The sequence below is a fragment of the Myxocyprinus asiaticus genome, chromosome 13 (genome assembly GCF_019703515.2).
Source record: "Myxocyprinus asiaticus isolate MX2 ecotype Aquarium Trade chromosome 13, UBuf_Myxa_2, whole genome shotgun sequence".
NCBI classification, from domain to species: domain Eukaryota; kingdom Metazoa; phylum Chordata; class Actinopteri; order Cypriniformes; family Catostomidae; genus Myxocyprinus; species Myxocyprinus asiaticus.
The window spans coordinates 15,933,258-15,956,922 of record NC_059356.1 but is presented as its reverse complement, the minus strand read 5'-3'; the positions used below and the strand labels follow the sequence as shown (position 1 = coordinate 15,956,922).

General features: G+C 36.6%; 1 protein-coding gene across 4 annotated transcripts in view; it reads left to right on the top strand.

Moving 5' to 3' along the window:
• LOC127449944 (dedicator of cytokinesis protein 6-like) overlaps window positions 1-23,665 on the top strand; it is an 81,447-nt gene that overhangs the window by 37,075 nt on the left and 20,707 nt on the right. The window contains exons 19-35 of one of the 4 annotated variants that reach the window (XM_051713584.1): window positions 1,391-1,477; window positions 3,622-3,853; window positions 4,637-4,801; window positions 5,894-6,066; window positions 7,219-7,320; window positions 9,871-9,957; window positions 10,218-10,313; window positions 10,429-10,569; window positions 10,701-10,814; window positions 12,797-12,967; window positions 17,241-17,380; window positions 18,459-18,628; window positions 18,816-18,964; window positions 21,982-22,164; window positions 22,568-22,694; window positions 22,781-22,865; window positions 23,064-23,160. In XM_051713584.1, coding sequence (XP_051569544.1) covers window positions 1,391-1,477; window positions 3,622-3,853; window positions 4,637-4,801; window positions 5,894-6,066; window positions 7,219-7,320; window positions 9,871-9,957; window positions 10,218-10,313; window positions 10,429-10,569; window positions 10,701-10,814; window positions 12,797-12,967; window positions 17,241-17,380; window positions 18,459-18,628; window positions 18,816-18,964; window positions 21,982-22,164; window positions 22,568-22,694; window positions 22,781-22,865; window positions 23,064-23,160 — 2,319 coding nt within the window. The remainder of the gene's footprint in view (window positions 1-1,390; window positions 1,478-3,621; window positions 3,854-4,636; window positions 4,802-5,893; window positions 6,067-7,218; window positions 7,321-9,870; window positions 9,958-10,217; window positions 10,314-10,428; window positions 10,570-10,700; window positions 10,815-12,796; window positions 12,968-17,240; window positions 17,381-18,458; window positions 18,629-18,815; window positions 18,965-21,981; window positions 22,165-22,567; window positions 22,695-22,780; window positions 22,866-23,063; window positions 23,161-23,665) is intronic. The other 3 variants (XM_051713585.1, XM_051713586.1, XM_051713587.1) reach the window with 3 other exon arrangements.

Here is a 23,665-nt window from a genome sequence, read left to right as displayed (position 1 = left end):
CTCTCTGCTTATTCATGTAGAAATAATAAGACAAGCTAACACCCCCTCTCCAATTTCTGCCAGCAATTCAGTTTGGCCTACTGTGCAAATGTCACATTATGTAATTGATATTCTTGAGCCAAGTCTTAGACATAGTAGGATTTGTAAATTGACACTTGGATGCTGTCTGACTGAACTTGGGAAAGCTTACAGGCACAACAGGGAAAAAAAACTGAAAAAGCACTAGTACTGCTGCAGCTAATAGAAAATCATTAAGAGTAGGACTGGATATTGAGACAGATTTCCTGATTTGATTCGAATTTCATTGACAAGCTCTAGATTTAATTTGATTTGATTCGATTCTGATTAATTTGGGTAGCCTATATTTCAGTTCTAATGTCCATTTTGCCTATATAGGAAAGAAGTTCTCTCTCAGCTAATGCTGTCAACCTTCTAACTTAGTACATTACGAAAATGTAATTAAAAAAATTAACAGCAGGGCCCAATCTATGCAGTACAGTTACTATTTAATCAACATGTATAAATATCAACACAACCAAAACTGAAGTTAGTTTAAAAGTAAAAGATCAATCTTGGGATTTTAAGAATCAGTATTAATCGGAAGACCTATATTTTTTAACCTGCCCTAATCTAGAGCCATGTTGTGCTTTGGGTTGAAGGGTACATGTAATTATCACGTTATTTGTTATAGGGGTCGTGACATGCCTTTTTTTATTATTTTAATATGTTCCTTGAGGTTCACTTATAATATTAGTAAAGTGTTTTGTACAAAAAACAGTTATTTATGTGTAAAACATGATCATTTTCCACCCTCATTCTGACCCTCTGTCAGAAATGCTTTGTTTTGGTGCTGCTTATCCTTTAAGACTTGACGGTAAACCCACTGTTATGATTGGCTGTCTGCTCTCTCATTGCCATCTCACTGCTCACTGATGCTGGGCGGGGCTATGGAGGTGATAAGGCATTGATGTGTTGTTATGGAGTCTACCACAGTGTGATATCACAGTGTGGAGGAAGTAGAGAACGAGTCGTTTTGGCAGCTTTGTTTCAACAAATACTCTTTTTGCAGTGAGGAGGAAGTTTTGAGTTCTGAAAATTGCAGTGTTTTTTTTTTGTTTTTTTTTTTTTATAGGACAATGAACTGAAACATACAAACATTTTGATTCCTCATGTAATGACCACTTTAATACTTGTGCAAACTTGTTTAATAAGGGAGTATTTTAATGTTGTTTCATTTAATTTTTGCTATGGTACTGAAATTGGTAACTAGAATTGTCAACTTTCACTGGTATTGGTATCAACAAATGATTTTGGTGTCATGATAACAACTGTTTGTGTTGGCATGAAAATGCATGAAGTGAGGATATGATGTGGCTTGTGTGTATTTCAGGTTCAGTTACCAGGGATGAAATGGGTGGACAACCACAAAGGAGTCTTTAATGTAGAAGTGACAGCAGCCTCCTCAGTTCACACACAGGTAATGCTTGTGTACACAGTGAAACATTCACCAACACACAACTAGGAAATAATATTCAATAGAAACACAAGGGTGGAGATTTTCAAACATTCACATTGACTGCTGGCATTATAAAATTAAGCAGCACTGTGATTTGTTTTGTTTCCTTAAGATCCCTCCTTGTATCACAACTTGTGAGTATGAGAGTGTTAAAGGTATAGTTCATCCAAATATTTAAATTCTCTCATCTTTCACTCACCTTCATGCCATCCCAGATGTATATGACTTTCTTTCTTCAGAAGAACACAAATGAAGATTTTTAGAAGACTATTTCAGCTCTGTAGGTCTATACAGTGCAAGTAAATGGTGACCAGAACTTTGAATCTCCAAAAGGCACATAAAGGTAGCAGAAAAGTAATCCATAAAACTCCAGTGGTTTAATCCAAGTCTTCTGAAGCGATATGATAGGTGTGGGTGATAAGCAGATCAATATTTAACTCCTTTTTTTACTATACAGTAAATCTCCACTTTCCCTTTCACTTCCACATTCTTTTTTGTTTTTTGCCGTTTCACATTCTTCCTGCATATCGCCACCTACTGGTCAAAAGCAGAGATTTATAGTAAAAAAGGACTTCAATATTGATCTGTTTCTCGCCCACACATATCATATCGCTAATGAAGATCTGGATTAAACCACTAAAGTCATATGGATTACTTTTATGCTGCCTTTATGTGCTTTTAGAAGCTTCAAAGTTCTGGCCACCATTCACTTGCATTGTATGGACCTTCAGAGCTGAAATATTCTTCTAAATATCTATGTGTTCTACAGAAGAAAAAGTCATACACATCTGGGTTGGCATGAGTGTGAGTAAATGATGAGAGAATTTTCATTTTTAGGTGAACTATCCCTTTAAGAAAGAGGTGTTTTGGTAACACTTTACAATAAGGTTCCATTGGTTAACATTAGTTAATGCATTAGGTATCATGAACAATATATTTTTTTATAGTATTTTTTACATTTATTAATGGTAGTTAATAAAAATACAATTGTTCATTGCTAGTTCATATTGCATTAACTAATGTTAACAAATGCAACTTTTGATTTTGAAAATGTATTAGTATATGTTGAAATTAACATTAACCAAGATAAATAAATGCTGTAAAAGTATTGTTCATGGTTAGTTCATGTTATCTAATGTAGTTAGCTAATATTAACAAATGGAACCTTATTGTAAAGTGTAACCAGTGTTTTAATAGCATCTCTGATTTAAAGTTGGTAAGTTTGATTCATTTCCATGAAGCTGTTCAAACCATCTTTTTTAATTAATTGATTTCAAACTGATTTAAAGATGCACTCAGTTATCTTTTTCCTCATTAAAAAAACTGACGACTCAAACTATTTGCAGTTTAAAACATTTGTATAAAATCATGAGCACTCATGTAATATGAAGACTCCAGTCATATCAATAACCTTATAAATGCTGCCTTTTTCTACATGGAGAGGGTCCCCTCATAGGTGCTGCCATGTTGTAATCACATGACCAGCTGAATACTACTCGCTTAATCTCAGTAACAACCCTGTTGTTGGACACTTTTACTCATGGATTAAATATATCATGGTTTACAGTGATTAGTGATTTTTGTACAGTGGCATCAGAAACTGAAACACAGTGTGTTTGAATGATGCTGCATCCACACCCCTAGGTGTCAGTGTAAGTCCAAGATGACATGGGGAAAAAAAACTTACCGATTGCACCTTTAATTATTAGTTTGTTTCATTACTCAAAAAAATAAAATAAATGTAGGTAAATACTTCCTGTGTTATTATGCATTGATATATTGGTGCATATACAAATTAAAATGATTAAATATCAGTCTAGTGTTCATTAAGTGAAAAACAAGGTGAAAAAGATGCCTTGGTAATTTTTAAACAGTTTAAACTGTTTTTTTACAAATTGCATTAAGCCTTTTAAATCTACTTAAAAGGGATGGTTCCTCTGATTGGGGAAAAATGACAATTTCAGAGGGAATTTATAAATATTGTGATTTATAAATTAAATATTTAAAAGATTAAACATGCTGAGGTAGACAAACACCAAACAAGAGAGAAAAAGCATGTTGTATAATGTTACATTATTATATGTGCCTGTTTGATGTGTGTATAGGACCCACACCTGGACAAGTTCTTCACTCTTGTGTATGTTCTGGAGGAGTACTCATTCCCATTTAGACTGAAGGACGTTGTAATCACAGAGGCAAATGTGGAGGCGGAGCTGAAGGCTAGCATGGCTGCTCTGAAGGGGGCACTGTTGGACACTTGTGTGCGCTTCCTGCATCAGCTGATGAGCAAGCTCATACTGCTAATCGTGCACCCTCCTGTCATAGCAGGACAGATCGGTGAGCAACACTAACTGTGCTCTAAGGCCCAAAACATACTTAATGCAAATACGCAAACACTTGATGTTGTGCGTCATTGCGTAACTAAATGTGTCCTAAAATCCAGTTGTAATGGGAAGTGTGTAATTTCTATGCCACTAGTGTCACCAAACGCAGTTCCAAAAATGATTATTTTCAAACAGGTTTCCTGAACACTCCCCTGTGTGCCATTGGTCAAGTAGGCGGATAGTCTCATTCCAAACTCATGTTAATGTTCTTTTGTCAGGATGTTTGAGACCGCTCAAACAAACAAGAGCAGTGTTACAGTATAGTACCACAGTGTTTACACTTTTTGGGCAAATCAGCCTACGAATGGCTTATAGTCATCTGTCCACATTAATCTGGGATTAATAGCACAAATCTTTAAAGTTAACTCTATCGACCTCATGATTACTGACCACAGTAATGCAAGAACACATGTTTAGCATGTGCAACGGTTCTGGCCAAGCATTCACATCTGTGTTTGAGTATGTTTCTGCTCTCTGGCCTTAAACATCCCTCTCTTTAATCTCTTTATCTCATGTCTTATTGCAACATCTTGGATTTGCTTTATTTTTATCCCTTTTATACAATTACATGACATTTATGTTCTTTGTAGGTGCTTTCTTTCCAAAGTGACTAACAGGAAAGTGCAAATATTTTGTCAGGGGCAATTACCTAAGCAGGCCAAGCAAGCTTTTTTTATTATTTCCTTTGTTAGTTTCCTTTTTTTAATCCATTTTTCTCTCCTTCCTCCATATGCAGTAAATCTTGGCCGTGCTGCCTTTGAAGCCATGGCCCTGCTGGTAAACCAGATCCATAAGAACTTGGAGGGGAACCAGGACCACCATGGCCGTAACAATCTGCTGGCCTCCTTCATCCACTACTGCTTCCACCTGCCCACCACAGAGCTTGTATCACCCCCTATTGGTGAATGATAAACACATCTCTGACAATGGACACATAATTTCTTTTTTAAATTTGATTACCAGAGCTAATTTTTGTTTCACGTCTTATTTTTTGTATAGTCCTTTTGCTGATTATGGATTAAAATTGCAAAGAGTATTGTAGTTTTCTGGCTGGATTTGTAATTTTATTTCCTTTTAAAGGGATAGTTCACCCATAAATGTAAATTCTCTCATCATTTACTCACCCTCATGCCATCCCAGATGTGTATGACTTTCTCTCTTCTGTTGAACACAAACGAAGTGTTATAGAAGAATATCTCGGCTCTGTAGGTCCATACAATGCAAGTAAATGATGGCCAGAACTTTGAAGCTCTGAAAAAAGCACATAAAGGCAGCATAAAATTAATCCATATGACTCCAGTGGTTAAATCCATGTCTTCAGAAGCGATATGATAGGTGTGGGTGTTAAACAGATCAATATTTAAGTCATTTTTACCATAAATCCCCACTTTCACTTCCACATTCTTTTGTTTTTTGGTGATTCACTTTTTTATTTTTGTATATCGCCACCTACTGGAGAGGGCTGGTCAAAGGTGGATATTTATAGTCAAAAAGGACTTAAATATTGATCTGCTTCTCACCCACACCTATCATATCACTTCAGAAGACATTAATTTAACCACTGGAGGCTAATGGATTACTTTTATGCTGCCTTTGTGTGCTTTTTGGAGCTTCAAAATGTTGGTCGCCATTTACTTTCATTGTATGGACCCACAGAGCTGAGATATTCTTTTAAAAATTTTAATTTGTGTTCAGCAGAAGTAAGTCATACACATCTGGGACGACATGAGGGTGAGTAAATTATAGAATTTTCATTTCTGGATGAACTATCCACATGGCAGTGTCTTTTTTGGGCAAGCTATCCCTTTAAGTCTATGAAATGCCCTCTGTGTACCTTAGAGAGTTATTTGAACCATTACTAAAACTGTAAATGTTACTTAACCTTTAAGTTACTTAACCTTTTACACTCACTATCATTTGGCCACAAGAGGAGTTTTCTCAAGAGCAGCTTGTTTGAGGTCATACACTGAATGCTACCCTCATCCTTTTTCAGTTGGAGCCGCACCATATGAGCTCCCCATCCAGTATGCCACGCTCTCTAGGGCGACGGCAAGACCCAGCAGCTTGCTCTTGTCCCGCTCCAGAAGCATTAGTAATTCCAACCCCGACCTGGCCTCCACACCAGCCACCCCTGATGAGGAGGTGCAGAGAATCATTGGCAGCAAGGTAGGCTCCTCCTTTGGCTTCTGACTGGATGTTCAATTTTACCTCAGTGTGACTTCTCAATCATGTGTTGTTCTTGTCTTGATTGGCAGCTACGGGTACAAAGAATTGAGTATTAAAGGAATAGTTCACCCAAAAATGAAAATTCTCTCATTATTTACTCGCCATCATGCTGTTCCAAATCTGTATGATTTTCTTATGCTGAATCACCTCCACATTTTTTATTTTTTTATTATTTTTTTTTTTTTGCATATCGCCACCTACTGGACGGGGCTGGTCAGAGGTGGAGATTTATTGTAAAAAAGGACTTAAATATTGATTTGTTTCTCACACACACCTATCATATCACTTCAGAAGACATTAACCAGCATAGTTTTTTGGATTACATTTATGCTGACTCTTTGTGCTTTTTGGAGCTTCAAAGTTCTGGTCACCATTCACTTGCATTGTATGGACCTACAGAGTTGAAATATTCTTCTACAAATCGTTTCGTTTGTGTTCAGCAGAAGAGAGAAAGTCATACGCATCTGAGATGGCATGAGGGTGAGTAAATGATGAGAGAATTTTCATTTTTGGGGGAACTACCCCTTTAAATTTAGGTCTGTGTCTTAAGCAAAATTATTGAATGGCTTCAAAAGACTTCTAAAGCAAGTTGGTCTACTTTATTGATACTTTCATATTGCTTTTTTGCAGCTTGTAGTCACCATAATATGAAAATATCTGTGAAGATTCTTCAAAATTTCTCCTTTTGTGTTCCAAGGAAGAAAGTTGACTTCATTTTTGAGCAAATTATCCCTTCAAATAAGTACTTTGAGGGATTTTTGTGGTTGTTTTTCATTACACAGCTTGTTGGTTTTTCTGTCCTTTCTCTTCTTTTTCTGATGAAAATCTAAAGCACTCTTTGTGCTGTGTGATGGAGCTGCAGGCTCAGAGATTCATGTGTTTGCATGTGTTGAGATGTTTCCTGTGCCAGCTGTTGATTGCACAGCTAATGATTTGGGTTTTGCTGTGGTGCTGCTTTTCTTCTCCCCACCCCTTCTTCACTGTGTTCCTGACTTTTCCTTTCCCTCCTCCTAAATTAATTCCATGTTCCTGCACTTCCTCCCCTCCCGTGTTGTGCTGTGGTGTCTGTTTGTATCGTCGGTGGATGAGCAGGTGATAGACCGCTCGCATTCCTGGGTAAACTCTGCTTACGCTCCAGGGGGCTCCAGGGCCGTGCTCCGTCGGAACCCCAACTCCAGCTGTGAGCTCAGACAGGTGCCAATCAAACCCTACACCCTAAAATGACCTGTTACCGTCTCAGACCCTCACCCCACACCCTAACATAACTGGTTACAGGGTTCCCACAGTTTCCCAATGTCATGGAAATGTCTGTTGTGATTGTAAACTTTTCATTTAAAGCATAAATTCTGGTCTAAAATATTTAATTTGCTAGATATTGCTCTTTGTGAGGGCTTGTATAGAGTAAAACATCAGTCTGACCTTTGGAGACATTTGTACTTTAATAAGTATAATCGTTTAAATGTATTAATTAAACACACACAAATGGATATCTACCCTCAAAAACTCTATGGAACAATTTTATGTCCACATATCCAGTAATAATCGACAACTGGAAAGGTCATGGATATTCATTGGTCATAAAGTGTGGGAACCCCGTTATTACTGTCTCAGGCCCTATTTCCCAACATTATTTGTTATATATTTCAAACCTTAAACCCAACATAACATTTTACTTTCTCAATCCCTGCACCCTAACATGACCTGTTACTGTCTCAAATATGCCCTTATAATACCCATTTCTGTCTCAAACCTTATAAACATGATGTCCTTTGGAACTCTATGTTCTAACATTAATATTAAATGTAGCATTTATTTAGTCTCAAACCTTAAATGGATAGTTCACCCAAAAATGAAAGGTCTCTCATCATTTACTCACCTTCATGCCATCCCAGACGTGTATGGCTTTCATTCTTCTGCTGAACACAAATGGTGATTTTTAGAAGAATATCTCAACTCTGTAGACCCATACAATACAAGTGAATGGTGACCAGAACTTTGCATCTCCAAAAAAGCACATAAGGGAAACATAGTAGTAATCCATAAGACTCCAGTGGTTAAATCCATGTCTTCAGAAGCGATATTATAGGTGTGGGTGAAAAACAGATACAAATTTAAGTCCTTTTTTCACTCTAAATTTCCACTTTTACATCTGAAAGTCACATGTGGTGCCTGTTTAGTTTCACAAGTGAAAGTGAAAGTGGAGATTTAGAATAAAAAAAGGCCTTAAATGTTGTGCTGTTTGTCACCCACACCTATTATATTGATCTGACGATATGGATTTAATGTCATATGGATTACTTTTATTCCTTTATGTGATGTTTGGAGCTACAAAGGTCTGCTCAACATTCACTTGCATTGTATGGACCTACAGAGTTGAGATGAACTATCCCTTTAAACCCAACATTGTTTGCTGCTGTCTCAAACCCTACACACATAACATTACTTGTAACTGTCTCAAACCTCAAACCCAACATTAGTTTACTGTCTCAAACCCTACACACTAATTGTCTCAAAATGTACATGCTACAAAGTCTGACTGTATCCCATTCCTACACCCTCATACCATCACTAACTGTCTCACTAGTATGATTTTTCTCATCCTACACAATAATCCTGTGCCAGCTTCTCTACCGGCTCTCAGGTTTGTACATGCGTGTACATTTCTGGGAGTGTGTGAGCTTTTGTATGGAAGGTTTTGTGTGTCGATGCCACCTTTCCAATCTATCAACTCTGTCTTTCCTTCTCCTGCTGTGCTTCTCCTGCCTGCCAGTCAGAAGAAATGTAGAAAACTAGTTACCATTAATACCAACAACAATACATGCCTCTCACAGTGATGGAAATATAAAACCCAGGTTACATACAATTAATGTTTCAGCTAACCCTTAAATGCATACCTCGGGTCCTTAGTGACCCGGGACCTCATTCTATCTCCTTTACCTCATACATATTTTGGAGTTATGCCCCCACTTCTCTAGAATTCCTCAACATTTCTCTAATGAATCTTCTAGCAAAAAAAAAAAAAAGAACAACAACTTTTTTTTCTAATTGTTTAATTACAAAAAGTGTATCGGGGTCTTTAGTGACTCGAGATATGGAATAGTGTCACAATATATATTTCCACTTCAATAAATCCTATTTATGTGATTATTTCATGTTTAAGTTTACTAAAGCAACATGGAAGTAAACTATAGCAAGTACTGTATCTCCATTGCCAGATCATTATTGCTTCCATTGTATTAACTGGTGCTAAAACAGTCGTGTCCCATTCACTGAGAGTTTGTGTTAGTCTCTGGGCATCACCTGATTATTTTGAGGAGGTTTGGCAAAAATTTTGCGTGTGAACAAAGGAACTTCAAATGACCATCTCGGATGTCTATAGCGCCAGGGCGGTTCGGTTATGACATTCCTTTTATCGCATTGGCGTATTTAAAATTGTCCATGCAAATTATGCAGTTTGTGGACAGATACATTTTCCTCTTGTTGTGACCATGTAGAACAAGCGCAACTGAAGTAATCTGATCCAGAACTAGTTGACACAGACCCAGTGGGTCGAGAACTAATGGACAAGTCAGTGCAACTCCTACAACAGCTGATCAGTTTGTAAAAGGACCTGGTTTTGTGCATCCAGCAGGCATTGTTTCATCCCTCTTTCCTCATTTTCTCTGATCTTCCTTTCCATCCTTCATCATCATCATCATCGCCACCATCACCACCATTCTCCTGTGTTCACCTGCTGGTCTGCAGGCCATTGAGCGTGGATGTAATCGCATGTCTGCATTCATCGAGACTGCCTCCTTTCTCTGCCCTCCCTCAAGGCAGATCGCCAAGAAGGTAGAGCACATACTGTCTCATTTACTCACTCGTTCACTTTCCTTTTCTTTCCATCATTCTTTCGTTCACTCACCCAATCCTTCAGTCACTTTGTCTTGTTCACAGATGTGTCTTATTACCATTTCAGTTTTCTGCCTGTATTGTGTGAACAGAATGTGTGCATAACAGGTTGTCCACTAAAACTTGATTATGTGTGAGTGTACATTCATGTGTCTGGTTCAGTATATCTTCATGATTTTAATAATGATCTCCATGCTTAGTTGCTTCATGAAGAGTTGGCTCTCCAGTGGGTGGTGAGCACCAGTACCCTGAGGGAGGCGTCTCTGCAGCAGGCCTGGTTCTTCTTCCAACTCATGGTCAGTCGAACCTCCAACCCTCAGCCGACATCTGCAGCAACAGTTTAAAGGAATAGTTTGCTTTTTTAAACCAAAGCTTAAGATGATATCACTCATTCCTCTGGTGTGATAACAGGTGAAGAGCATGGCCCATCATCTTTTCCTGTCTTCACGTCTGGACATACCCAGACGCCAGCGCTTTCCAGATCGCTTTGTGGATGACATTGCTGCCTTAGTGTGTGCCATCAGCGTAGACATAGCCAGCAGATATCACAAGGTAAGGTCTGGTCTTATTGTGGGTTCCGCTCTGTTTTTTTAACTGTTTACTGTTGTTGTTATTCACGGGAGAGCTGATTCAACAGGAAGTATGCTTATCTCTGTCTGGTCTTGTATCTGTGTGTGTTTCAGGATATTGAGCTAGTGGAGAGATTAAACAGCAGTCTGGCCTTTTTCTTCAATGACCTGCTTTCTCTCATGGACAGAGGCTTTGTTTTCAACCTTATCCGCTCCTATTATAAACAGGTGCATGCGCATACACAAGCATAGGGATGGGAATCAGAAGAATCTGAATGGTTTTGGTTCCACTTAATGGTCCTGGTTCCTTAACAATTATTTAAGTACTTGAACAATAATTGGTCCTTACTATACACACAACAAATATACTAAACAAAACCAGTACTGCATTTTTGGATCATATTTGATTGTTTTTGTTTTTAATTAAAATTAGGGCTGTCAGTTGATTAAAAATTTAATCAAATCAATTACATGATGTGCTGATCAATAAATCACATATGTCAGTATATGCAGAGAAAGGCCCCCAAATGAAAATAATTCAATAAATAATCATAAAATCATTATAACGTATTATATTTAAATGATTTTAAATGTAATATTTAATAATTCATATAATTCAAATGCATTACATTATTGTGGCAGATGAGTAAATCATTCATAAGACAATACAAAAAGTGGTTTAGAAGTCAATAAATTATTTCCATATCTTTGAACATAAGCCTATCATTAGCCAACAGTACACAGCAATCCATTTTGCAAGTGAATTCATCAATCTGTTCGACGTAGACTTAAAAGTACTTTTCTAAGGACATGTCCATGTACACATGCTTCAGTCAGATGCTTTGGTTGTGTTGTGACATAAACACATAAGTTTGAAACTTAGAAAAACACATCTTGAGAATCTTGCAATAATGCGTCCTCTTGAGCTCTCTGCTGTCTGTAAATGTGGTTTGTTGGTTGTACAGCTGCGCACTGCCAGTTCAGTTGGAGTTGCGCTTGTTGCCCCCTGCTGAGCAAGACTCCTAAAAACATATAGGTGAATATTCCTTACTATGGTCCGGTGGCATGACTAATTGTGTAATTTGTTTTAACACGTTATTTTTTTTAGATGTATGTTTTTAATTGCATTTAATTACATTAAATTGTCAGCCCTAATTAAAATATAATATATTATGACAAAACTGTATGCATCTATGTCTTCAACTGTGTTTTTAAAGTTAACAACCAGTAAGTAATTACACTGATTTAAAGGAATAGTTCACCCAAAAATGAAAGTTCTTTCATCATTTACTCACCCTCATGCCATCCCAGATGTGTATGACTTTCTGTCTTCTACAGAACACAAATGAAGATTTTTAGAAGAATATCTCAGCACTGAAGGTCCATACAATGCAAGTGAATGATGACCAGAACTTTGAATCTCCAAAAATCACATAAAGGAAACATAAAAGTACTCCATAAGACTCCAGTGGTTAAATCCATGTTTTCTGAAGTGATACGATAGGGGTGGGTGAGAAACAGATCAACATTTAAGTCCTTTTTTACTGTAAATCTCCTCTTTTACTTTCAGTTTTATAGCTGAAAGTCACATTTGGTACCTGTTTATTTTCACTTTCACATCTGCAAGTGAAAGTAAAAGTGGAGATTTACAGTAAAAAAGGACTTAAATATTGATCTGTTTCTCACCCACACCTATCATATCACTTCAGAAAACATGGATTTAACCACTGGAGTCTTATGGAGTACTTTTATGTTTCCTTTATGTGCTTTTTGGTGCTTCAAAGTTTTGGTCACCATTCACTTGCATTGAATGGACCTTCAGAGCTGAGATATTCTTCTAAAAATCTTCATTTGTGTTCAGCGGAAGAAAGACATAAACATCTGGGATGGCATGAGGGTGAGTAAATGATGAAAGAACTTTCATTTTTAGGTGAACTATCCCTTAAAAGCTGAAGTATGTTCCTTTTTTTTTTTTTATGTAAACTGCAGTGACAGCTATTTGTATGTCAGAAGGCTGTTAGAAAAAAAAACATTTTACCATCAAGGAAACCGACTGTCATGAAAATCATTCAGTTCCAGTATTTTTTAGAAACAGGAACCGGTTCTCAGTTCCCAACCCACACAAGTATGCATCTCTTGTGTTTTCCTACAGACAGCTCTTTTTGTGTGACACATTCAAATAACTGTTTGGTGCATTTGTATGTATTCAGATTAATAATAAACTGCACACAGCGCAGAACCCCAGCTCTCTGACAGCACTGAGGATGGACTTCATCCGAATCGTCTGCAGTCACGAACACTACATCACCCTGAATTTGCCCTGTGCCACTCTCAGTCCCCCTGCGTCCCCATCACCTTCCACATCCTCCACAACCTCTCAGGTGCACACACATGCTCACAAACATGTGGCACATTTTTTATACAAGCTCAGTGCTTTTCTGTTACTCAAAGACATTTTCTGGATTCAATACAAATTCAAGATAAGCTCTATCGACAGCATTTGTGGCTTCATGTTGATAACCACAGAAAATTATTTCGACTTGTCACTCAGTTTAAAAAAATCAAACAAATAAAATATCATTGTTACAGTAAGGCACTTACAATGGTACACAGTGCCAGACAATATACATTAAAATACACACGTTGAGTAGACATCAGGAGAAGTCAAACAAATTACTCAAATATAAGATCTATCCAAAAAAAAAAAAATACTGTACGCTCACCTTAATACAACAGTTCTTTATCCAGATAACAATGTATAGATCATTGAAACTTAGTTTAAATTGTATATTCGCAAGCAGCAGCAGTGTTCGGGATCTTTTTGTTGTTTATTTACTTTAGTGTTTTTTCCTATGTACATGTTGATAATTTATCAGGTGTGCTATTTTTTTCTTCTTTTTAGTAAGTGTGTTACTGTAGCCATGATTTTTACTTTTTAATTTTTACTATAAAAAAAAAAAAAATGTTTAAATTATTTTCTGTGGTAATATATTCTCCGCCCTCCTTGGTTACGGTTGCTCGCTCTGACAAGCTCTGCAGAACTCATCATTGGAATGAGTGGGAGATTGCCATGAGCGACGTGGTTTTTGGCAAAATGTTCTTATAAACGGAATGGATAATATTTTTACGTGGGCTGGTATGAAGAGTGACATTGTAATGCATATTTATCTGAAGTGTTTAGTAAAAGAAATTGTTGAATTACAATGAAAACTGTGGAGACTGTGAATCAGAATCAAGGCAAACGATTATTACAGTCACTTGAAAAGAGAAAAACTTTATTTAATAGTGATTACACATCTAATAACATTAGTGTAAGTGAACAGAGCTGTTTATAACGTCTCATAAAACACTCATTTTGATCCTGTGAACTCTTTATTTACTATCGCTTTTACTATGACTTGAATCAATATATAAATGAATTAACGTTCAGTTATCAGCTTTAATTTACCTTAGAGCAAATGTAGGTGTTGTTGCAGATGTTATATTTTCATTTGTGAATGAGGGATGACACGGTTTAATCCATTACATGCTCTTCTCCAGATTTATTTAAAGGTTATTTTAAAATTTAAAAAAATAAAAACACTGCGTTTCCTTTTCTGGGTAACTCGTGTCACTATTACAAATGACCCGACAACAATGTTCTTTACATTTTTTTTTTTTTATAAAATCCAGCTTAAAAGTACTCAAACACACATTACTTCCATAGGCTGTCATTGGAAAATAGCAAACGCATGTCAGAGTAATGGCGGCAGGACAACAGTTGCTAAGACAGGATTGATCAGAAGCGCTTTTAAGGTGGGGCTTACCGAAGGGTCAATTGACCTTATGCCACAAATTCTGTCAATAGAGCTTAACTTGTATTGAACCTGGAATGCCCCTTTAATTCTTCAATGCACATCTCTTGCTCTTGACTGCTCTTGAAAAATGATTATGCATGAGGGATGTAAATAAAAATGAGGCCGATTTATTTCCCCTCAGGCTAGTCAAATTCAGCTTTGCAGGGAGAGTCAATAATTAAATGTTTGGTTTTTCACTCTTGAGAGCTAGAAGTGCATGTTCATCTTGAAAGGGTTTGGGAGAGTGAGCTGTTGAAAATGTTTCTATAAATTGCCCACAAAATCCTGACATGTAGTGTTAGTGATTTGGAGTTACTTGATTGGTATGTAACTGTGCGTTGATGTTTATTTCATTGTAATGCTGGGAGCTGACAGTAGAGTTCAAATCCTGTTCTGCTGCTGCCTGTCTACCACATTTCAGTCGTGACAACTCTCGGAAAGATTTAGCATGTTAAAGGAATGTTCCAGGTTCAATACATGTTAAGCTCAATCGACAGCATTTGTAACATAATGTTGATTACCACAAAAAAGTATTTAGACTAGTCTCTCCTTTTCTTTAAAAAAAAGCAAAAATGGAGGTTACAGTGAGGCACTTACAATGGAAGTGAATGGGGCCAATTTTTGGAGGGTTTAAACACAGGAATGTGAAGTTTATTATTTTATAAAAGCACTTACATTAATTCTTCTGTTAAAACTCATGTATTATTTGAGCTGTAAAGTTGATTAAATTGTCATTTTTACAGTCATTTTAGCGTTTGTTGACATTACATCGTCATTGTAACAAAGTTGTTAAATTGTTTATAACTTTACACAGAACAAGGGATTTTTTTTTCCACACTTAAAACATGTTAACACGCATATTGTTTATGTCTTCTGGCTATACTTTTGAAACCGTGAGTATTTTAACATTTAAAAATTGGCCCCATTCACTTCCATTGTAAGTGCCTCACTGTAACTCAGATTTTTGCTTTTTTTAAAGAAAAGGAGGGATGAGTCAAAATTATTTTTTGCGGTAATCAACATTATTCAAAAAATGCTGTTGATTGAGCTTAACTTGTACTGAACCCAGAACATTCCTTTACTGTGGGTATGACATTGATAGGATATTGGTCTTGGTGGACTAGATCTGTTACTCTGCTGCTACTGCAGAGCAAGCATGGAGACATGCTGAGTTGTGAATGGTAAATGGTCTGCACTTATATAGCACTTTTTTAACCTTAGCGGTCAAAAACGTTGACTACCATCCCTGGAGTTGCGAGTTCGAATCCAAGGTGTGCTGAGTGACTCCAGCCAGGTCTCCTAAGCAACCAAATTGGCCCAGTTGCTAGGGAGGGTAGTCACATGAGGTAACCTCCTCGTGGTCGCTATAATGTGGTTTGCTCTCGGTGGGGCATGTGGTGAGTTGTGCGTGGATGCCGCGGAGAATAGCATGAGCCTCCACACGCACTTTGTTTCCGCGGTAACGTGCTCAACAAGCCACGTGATATGATGTGCGGATTGACGGTCTCGGATGTGGAGGCAACTGAGATTCATCCTCTGCCACCCGGATTGAGGCGAGTCACTACAACACCACGAGGACTTAGAGCGCATTGGGAATTGGGCATTCCAAATTGGGGAGGAAAAAAACAAATAAAAAAACAAATCATTTTATACCTCCGTAATTGTGTTTATTACAATGTAAATGCAATTACATGTAAATATTTTACTGCACAATAACTGAATGTGCAGTAAGCAAGCAAAAATTACACACAAAAATAGGCCTACCATACATTTAGGTGAAACCTCTGGGTATTGGAAGACCCTTAATTTTCTGCTTCATACAATGCAACTTCTCTGAGTTTAAAATAGATGTGCAATAAATCTGTAAACTAAAACAAATGAGGATTCAATTATTAGGCCTGTTGCAATTATTACATTGTCTGATATTGAAATCTGATATATGGCCATACACATATACAATTAGAGTTCATATATTTGAGCGCTTATGTACAAATTTAAATTCCACACGTTTTTTTTTATTTTTTTATTTTTTATGAAAATGGCCATTTTTGTCATATTTTGAAAATATATGCTGCATATACTGTATGTATATATGTCACATTTTTTATATCAGTAAAAACATTTATGAGCATTTATTTTCAGAATATAAGCACATTGCTATTTTCAGATTTATAGCCTACTTATTAAGCACTTCAAATTCTAATCACATTTTACTAACATTAATGGGATTTTTAAGTGAATGTTCAGGTTTCTTTGTATAAATGCGGGTTTTTGTGTCTCATTCGCAGCATGCAGGGTGAAGATTAAAAGCTAGCTGTGATGTATGTGTGCTGTCTGTGGTCCTGCAAAAGTTAAGACAAGGATTTTGATAGTCAACTCAAAATGTGGAGGAGACGAGGCGGAGACTGCACAATTAGACATTACAAACAATCCCCATGTAGCAGATCTAGACAGTGGAGCTGGGGTGGATGTGGTTTCAGAGAAAAAAACTTGCAGCATGCTGCAGTGAAAACAGCTTAATTGCATTCTGAGCAAATTTAAATGTTAGGCAAAGAGAGAGTACATGAGTCGATCAGTTACCCAATTACATATTAAAGGACCTATCAGCTTAAACCATGCAAGCCAATTGTCGAGATGTGAGTGAGCTAATTGGCTAACAGACAATCAGTTCAAAGAACCTATCAGCTTGCTTAGAGTTTACGCCTGAACTTGGTTGTCATATCAAACTGGATGCTCCTGGAGGGGTTTCTGTTAAGGAATAATTTGCACTTTACCATGGTGGTGCTGAAGCACACTTTCTGTTTCTCTTTTTTTGTAGAGTTCAGCATTCTCATGTCATGTTCTGGATCAAGGTGTGGTCAGCATGTTCGAACTGTCTGTGCTGTTCCGCCAGCAGCATTTTCTTTCCGGCCTGTTGCTGTCTGAACTGTCACTCATCCTTGAGCCAGACAGAGAGGGGTGAGACACCTTCCCTTCAGTGGTCAAGTATTTTACTAGGGATGCACTGATGTACATTTTTTTTTAATTTATTTATTTATTTATTTGGCTGATACCAAAAGCCGATTTATTTTATTCTGTCATGGCTGAAAACCTATATGTTGGCAGATATTACATTTTATTAATTTAGCTATTCTCCAAACTTGATCCATACTCCATGCATTAGCACAGCAAAAATAACATGCAAATAAACACACACTATTATATGAAAAAATTTAAATATTACTTTAACCAATTAAATTATAACAATTTCTCTTAAATACATAAGTAAACAGATGCTTTTTCTTTATTTGTAATCATTCAAGTAAACAGTCAGTATTAAAGGAATATTCCAGGTTCAAACAAGTTCAGCTGAATTTGTGGCATAATGTTGATTTCCACAAAAATGATTTTGACTCATGCCTCGTTTGTTAAAAAAGAAAAAAAAAGAAAATACTTTTACAGTTAGGCACTTACAATGGAAGTGAATGGGGCCAATCCATAAACGTTAAAATACACATGGTTTCAAAAGTATAGTCACAAGATGTAAATATATAACCTCGAATACATCAAAGAGACAGAACATGCACATAGCATATATAATATTACAATTTAGTTGCCATGACAACAAAACCTATAATCCTGGTATTGGATATAACTACACAGGAAAGGATAGTAAGTGATTTTATCACACTAAAGACATGTTAACATGTAAAATGATCACATCTTGTAGCAATATTTTTGAAACTGTATTTTAATGTTTACGGACTAGCCTCATTCACTTCCATTATAATTACTTAATGTAACTTTTTTTTTTATGAATGTTACAATTATATAGCGTTTTTCTGGCACTACACTCAGATTGCTTTACATGGTGACCAGGGGACTCTCCTCCACCACCACCACCACAAAAGCAATACAAATAATAATAATAAAAATAATTTATGTCCAATCCCGATTTGATCACTAGTATATTGTGCATCCCTGTAGTAGACTTATATTTTTATGATACTCCTAAATACATACTCCTCATACCGCTCTCTATTTTTCTCTCTCTCAGCGTGTTTTTCCTTCACAAGAAGGCAATCAGTGCATTGCATTCTCTGCTGTGCAGTCATGATGCGGACCCCCGCTACACAGACCATCAGGTCCGCTCTCACATCGCCCAGCTCTACCTGCCACTCATCCCCATCGTCATGGAGACGCTACCCCAGCTTCACGACTTCACCGGTTAGTCAGTCTATAGCCCAGCACCCACAATAGACCAGCCAGCTTATCTTTTCCGTTATTTATACGAACTCATTGTTTATGACTTGAATAGTCTTGCAAAGGTCAGAGCTCCAGAGAGATATTTAAAAACTAAACAAAAGTCCTATTTCATCTGAGATCTGTATCTTTCCACTTCTGTGTGCCACAGACACGTCCCCTCAGCGTGTACGTCACGCCTCGGTGCTCGTCGACGATAACGACCCAGACAATGGCACCATCAGCCAGTCTGTTGCTATGGCGATAGCTGGCTCACCACTCCCCCATTCCAAATCCAATCCTTTCACTTTACCTCCAGTGGTGAGTACCTGCTGATGAATAAATAACTTGGAATAAATAATTTTATTTTTGTGATTAACATAAAAAAATAAATAAATAAAAAATCTTAATAAAAGTTTTTTGTTTTTGTTTTTTTGCACAAGAAGTATGAACAAGCAAAAGACCACTTACAGTAGATCCACTGAATGGCATCACATTTAAAATTATGTACCAAATTAAATTGATGGTAAAAGTATACAAACATATTCATGCAACCTACCCTTTTATTTATAGTTTGTATTATAAATGAATCAAGATGAATAAATGCTGTGAAATTATTCATTGAATTGGATGTGAATGTTCTGAATTTTAACTTTCAACGTTATAGTTTCCAGAACGTTGGTACAGCGGTTAATGAATGTGTTAAGCCATGATGCTCATTCAGGCAATGCAGGTTCAAGCCTGGCCTGCAACATGTCCAGATCACAATTTCCTGTAACTGTCCACTATTTGTGTCCAATACAAAGCCCAAAAATAAAACATTAGTAAACATTTAACAATGAGGTTCTATTAGTAAACATTAGTTAATGCATTAAGTATCATGAACTAGCAATGATTTTTTTTTTTACAGCATTTATTAATCTTGGTTTATTTATAAATATATGATTGTTCATTGTAAGTTATGTTAGTACATAATGCATTAATTCATATTAACAAATACAACTTTTAATGTTAAAAATGTATTAGTTTATGCAGAAATGATCTCTTAACCAATATTAATCAATGCTGTGAAAGTACTTTTAATGTTATCATATGTTATTACCTTATGCAGGGTTTGTACAGGGTGCTTAAAAAGTTCTTAAATTATAGAAAATCGTTAAATACTTTGCTTAAATCAAATAATAAGTTAAATATATTTATTTTCAGAAAAACACGTATTCAATCCTGTCAGAGATGAATCATGGAGAATAAAGGATTTCTTTTTTTTTTTTTTTTGGGCATACTTCTCTCTGTGTGCTGTATTCTTCTTACTCAGAACTGCTTACATAAAAAAAAAAAATCCCGGATGATTTTCATGACTGTCAGTTCCATGAAAATTGTCTCAAACATACTGTAAATTTATTCTGCTGGTGCAGACGAAGCATCGTACTAACGCACTGTGACAGTGTTTCGAGAAACGCTGTACAGTTGCGTGTGCAGCAAGAAACATACAACGGGACCAGTAGAGTCAAATAGTGTAAAGAATGCTTTGTTGTGAAACAGGTTGTTTCTGACAACATCTGGGTCAATATCAAAGTATGCTGTCAAACATGTCCCTTGACATTTTTAGTAATAAAAAAAGCTTTCAAATAGCCAAAAAAAATAAAATAAATAATTTTTTTTTAAAGGTATCATTCTAAAACATAACCTTCAATAATATGAAATGGCTCGACTCTGTTTTGCACATTTTTTAGAAAATGTATTTGAATTTGTCAGTTGCCTGAAGAAAAAAAAAATAAATACTCGTCCCCTTCAGTTGATACACCACTTCTGTGACATTTACAGTTATTTAGGTTTATTTTTTACTAATTTTTAATACACGCATTAGTGCAAAAAAGCAAAACAAAATGACTATTAATAATTTAAAATGAATGTTTGTCCCTTGATTTCATGCCATTGGTGTTATCAATGTTAAAACTTTTTTTATGTTTTAAACATTTTTTTTAAATACAGAAAGTTTTGGAAAATAATTTTTTAGGTCAAAGTTCAGAGGCTGCTTAAACACGCATATAGTGATTTTCCCAGCATGTTAAAAAGTTATGAATTCACATTTTAACTAATATTTTCACACACAAAATTTGGTGTTGTACCCGTTTAACCCTCATTAGTGTTAACCCTTGCTTCGTTCGTGAAACAAAATGAAATAATAAAAGAAAGAACAACAGTCAGGCTGTCCTTTATGAATAAAAATAATGTCAAAATGTTGTAAAATGTTTAACCTCAGTGTTTCTGGGCAAAAACTGAATGGAAAATTTCAATATTTTGTAAGATGGAAAGCCAACATTTTTTCAGAATGACCCATTTGCAATTTCGGTCAGTTCCTCACATACTGTATATCTGTTGCATGACTTTAGAAAACATGGAACACAGCACATGAGTCGTATGGACTACTGTTTTAAGGGAGCACACTACAATTGCACATTAATTTAGTCATGAATGAACCAGGAATTGTTACTGTATGAATGTGTAATTAAAGATGCACATTGAGATAAATAGTACTTGTAATAAGTGATGTTTTATAAATAAATAAATTGAATGAATAACATTTTTATTGAAAATGAACAAATAAAGTTGTTGTTTTAATGACATCTGGAGCATAGTCCTTAAAAAAAAAAAAAAAAATTTAAAATGTGTTTGAAAAGTCCTTGAATTTCACTTTGAAGCATCTGTACGAACCCTGCTTATGAAAGTGTTATCAAAAAGTCATATTAATGCATATGCAGTTTATTTACATGCAATGTATTGTCCGCAGCTTTTCACCCCACACTATTGCTCTACTGAGATAGATAGAAAATGCTTAAAAAAGAAATAGAGTACTTGTGATACTTCATGGTCTTCTGGAATTTTTCATTTGGATTAGAATGAGGTCACAGCTGCAGTGTCTTAACATCACCACTAGAGGAGCCCTTCACACACACACACACACACACACACACACACACACACACACACACACACACACCTCTGTTCATTCAGCTGCATTACCACTTTCAACCACTAGAGTACTGTGTACTACTCTTCCCCTGAACATACACAAGAGGACTTGCTGTCAAAGTGAACTCACTGGCCATTAGCGAGTATTAATGTCTTGTGTATGGCTGAGGAAATAAGGGTCATGTGTGTTAGAGTGTTTATTATACATACGGGTGAGTAAAGACATTGTATATTCTTGTTACAAACAGGCTGCCTGTTGTGATGTCTAATCAAGCCCAGCAATGGCCGCCGACAGCTTTGGTGTGTTGTGTTTGTTGTTGTATGTCAGTATTTGTGGGGTGTCAAGGCGTTTATGCTTGTTTCAGGCAGGCCGTCAGTGTAGCGCCCTCTCTGCGGAGTGCAGCCGGACTCTGTTGGTGTGTTTCCTGTGGGTGTGGAAGAATGCAGATGCGGGTCTGTTGGAGCACTGGGTTTCAGACCTGTCTGTGCCACAAATCAACCGCTTGCTTGATCTTCTGCACCTCTGTCTGTCCTGTTTCGAATACAAGGTACATCCACATTCCCTTCCCATCATTCTTGATCAATATGGATATATCAATGGCTGATGTATACAAAACACAAAATACAGACTAACATTATAAGCGGACCACAGGGGACAAAATGACCGCTTTAAATAAAATGTCAAATTGAATTTAAAAAAATATATTTATTTTATTTTATTTTCAATTGTTTGAAAATGATTTGTATTATCCACTGTCAAAGCTGTTCATAGATTTTAGAACTGACGCAAATGACGAAGTCTGAAGCTAGCATTTGGCCAAAGTGCCGATAAAATGGCAGATATATCAGTCTATCACTATTCTGCATATATTTGTTTTTTCCTTTTTACACTTTTGTGTTTTGAATAACCAACCTCTTCTTGATTATACTGTTCATTGTGCTTCGTCTCAGGGGAAGAAAACCCTGGAGAGGATCAACAGTTTTACCTTGAAGAAGTCTCAGGACATGAAGGCTCGTCTGGAGGAGGCCATACTGGGCACCATCGGAGCAAGACAGGAGATGGTCCGCCGCTGCAGAGGTACAACAGATGCTCTCCATGTGTTTGTATGAATAAATGTTGCTGCTTTAAGGTTTTTTATTATTCGTTCATCATTTTGCCTTCAGAGCGCAGTCCTTATGGGTGCCAGGAGAATGTCCGCTGGAGGAAAAACGTCACTCACTGGAGACAGAACGCAGACAGAGTGGACAAGTGTGTCTTTTTCCATTTCACTTTTTTAATATATGTCCATTGCTCTACAGTTTCACTGGACTTCTATAATGATGTGTTGCTCTAGCTGTCCATTGAATTAATGAAGCACATAATCACAGGATACACATACGACCGTGTGTGTGTGTGTGTCGGGTGGGGACTATGAATAGCTCACTGAATAACACCGTCTCTGCACAGAACTAAAGCAGAGGTGGAGCAGGAGTCGGTAGTGGATGGAAACTTGGCAACAGAAGCTGCTCTAATAGTCCTGGACACACTGGAGATCATAGTTAAAGTAAAGGAGGCTTTGTCTCTCTCTCTCTCTCTCTTTCTTCTCACATTCTCTCACATTAATATGTTGCAAGCATACATGGGAACTCCTTCAATACTCAGTATGTGTACCATCACTTTAAACGATTGATTTCATTCTATAATTTGTCTTCTTAAAATATTTAAACGCTTGAGTGCGAATTGTACTAGTCAGATTTCTGCAAAGTTGGACTAATAGACAGGTAATGCGATTGTAGTAGAGTTAGACCGATAAATCGGTGCCGATAGTTGCTTGTTGGAAGTATTGGTTATGTGTTCCTTTGTAGCCGGACCTGGAGAATTTTTACAGTTGGAACAGCTTGGCTCTTAAGTATAACAGCGGCCTCTAGAGGTGAAATAAAAACAAAAAAGTCTCTGTCATTTCAAAATAAAAGCCCCTTGTGTGTTTATGTCTTGCTTACTGCTAAAAGTCCCACATTATGCACAAAATCTTAATTTTTTTCTGATTATTATTTGGATTTTTGTTGAAC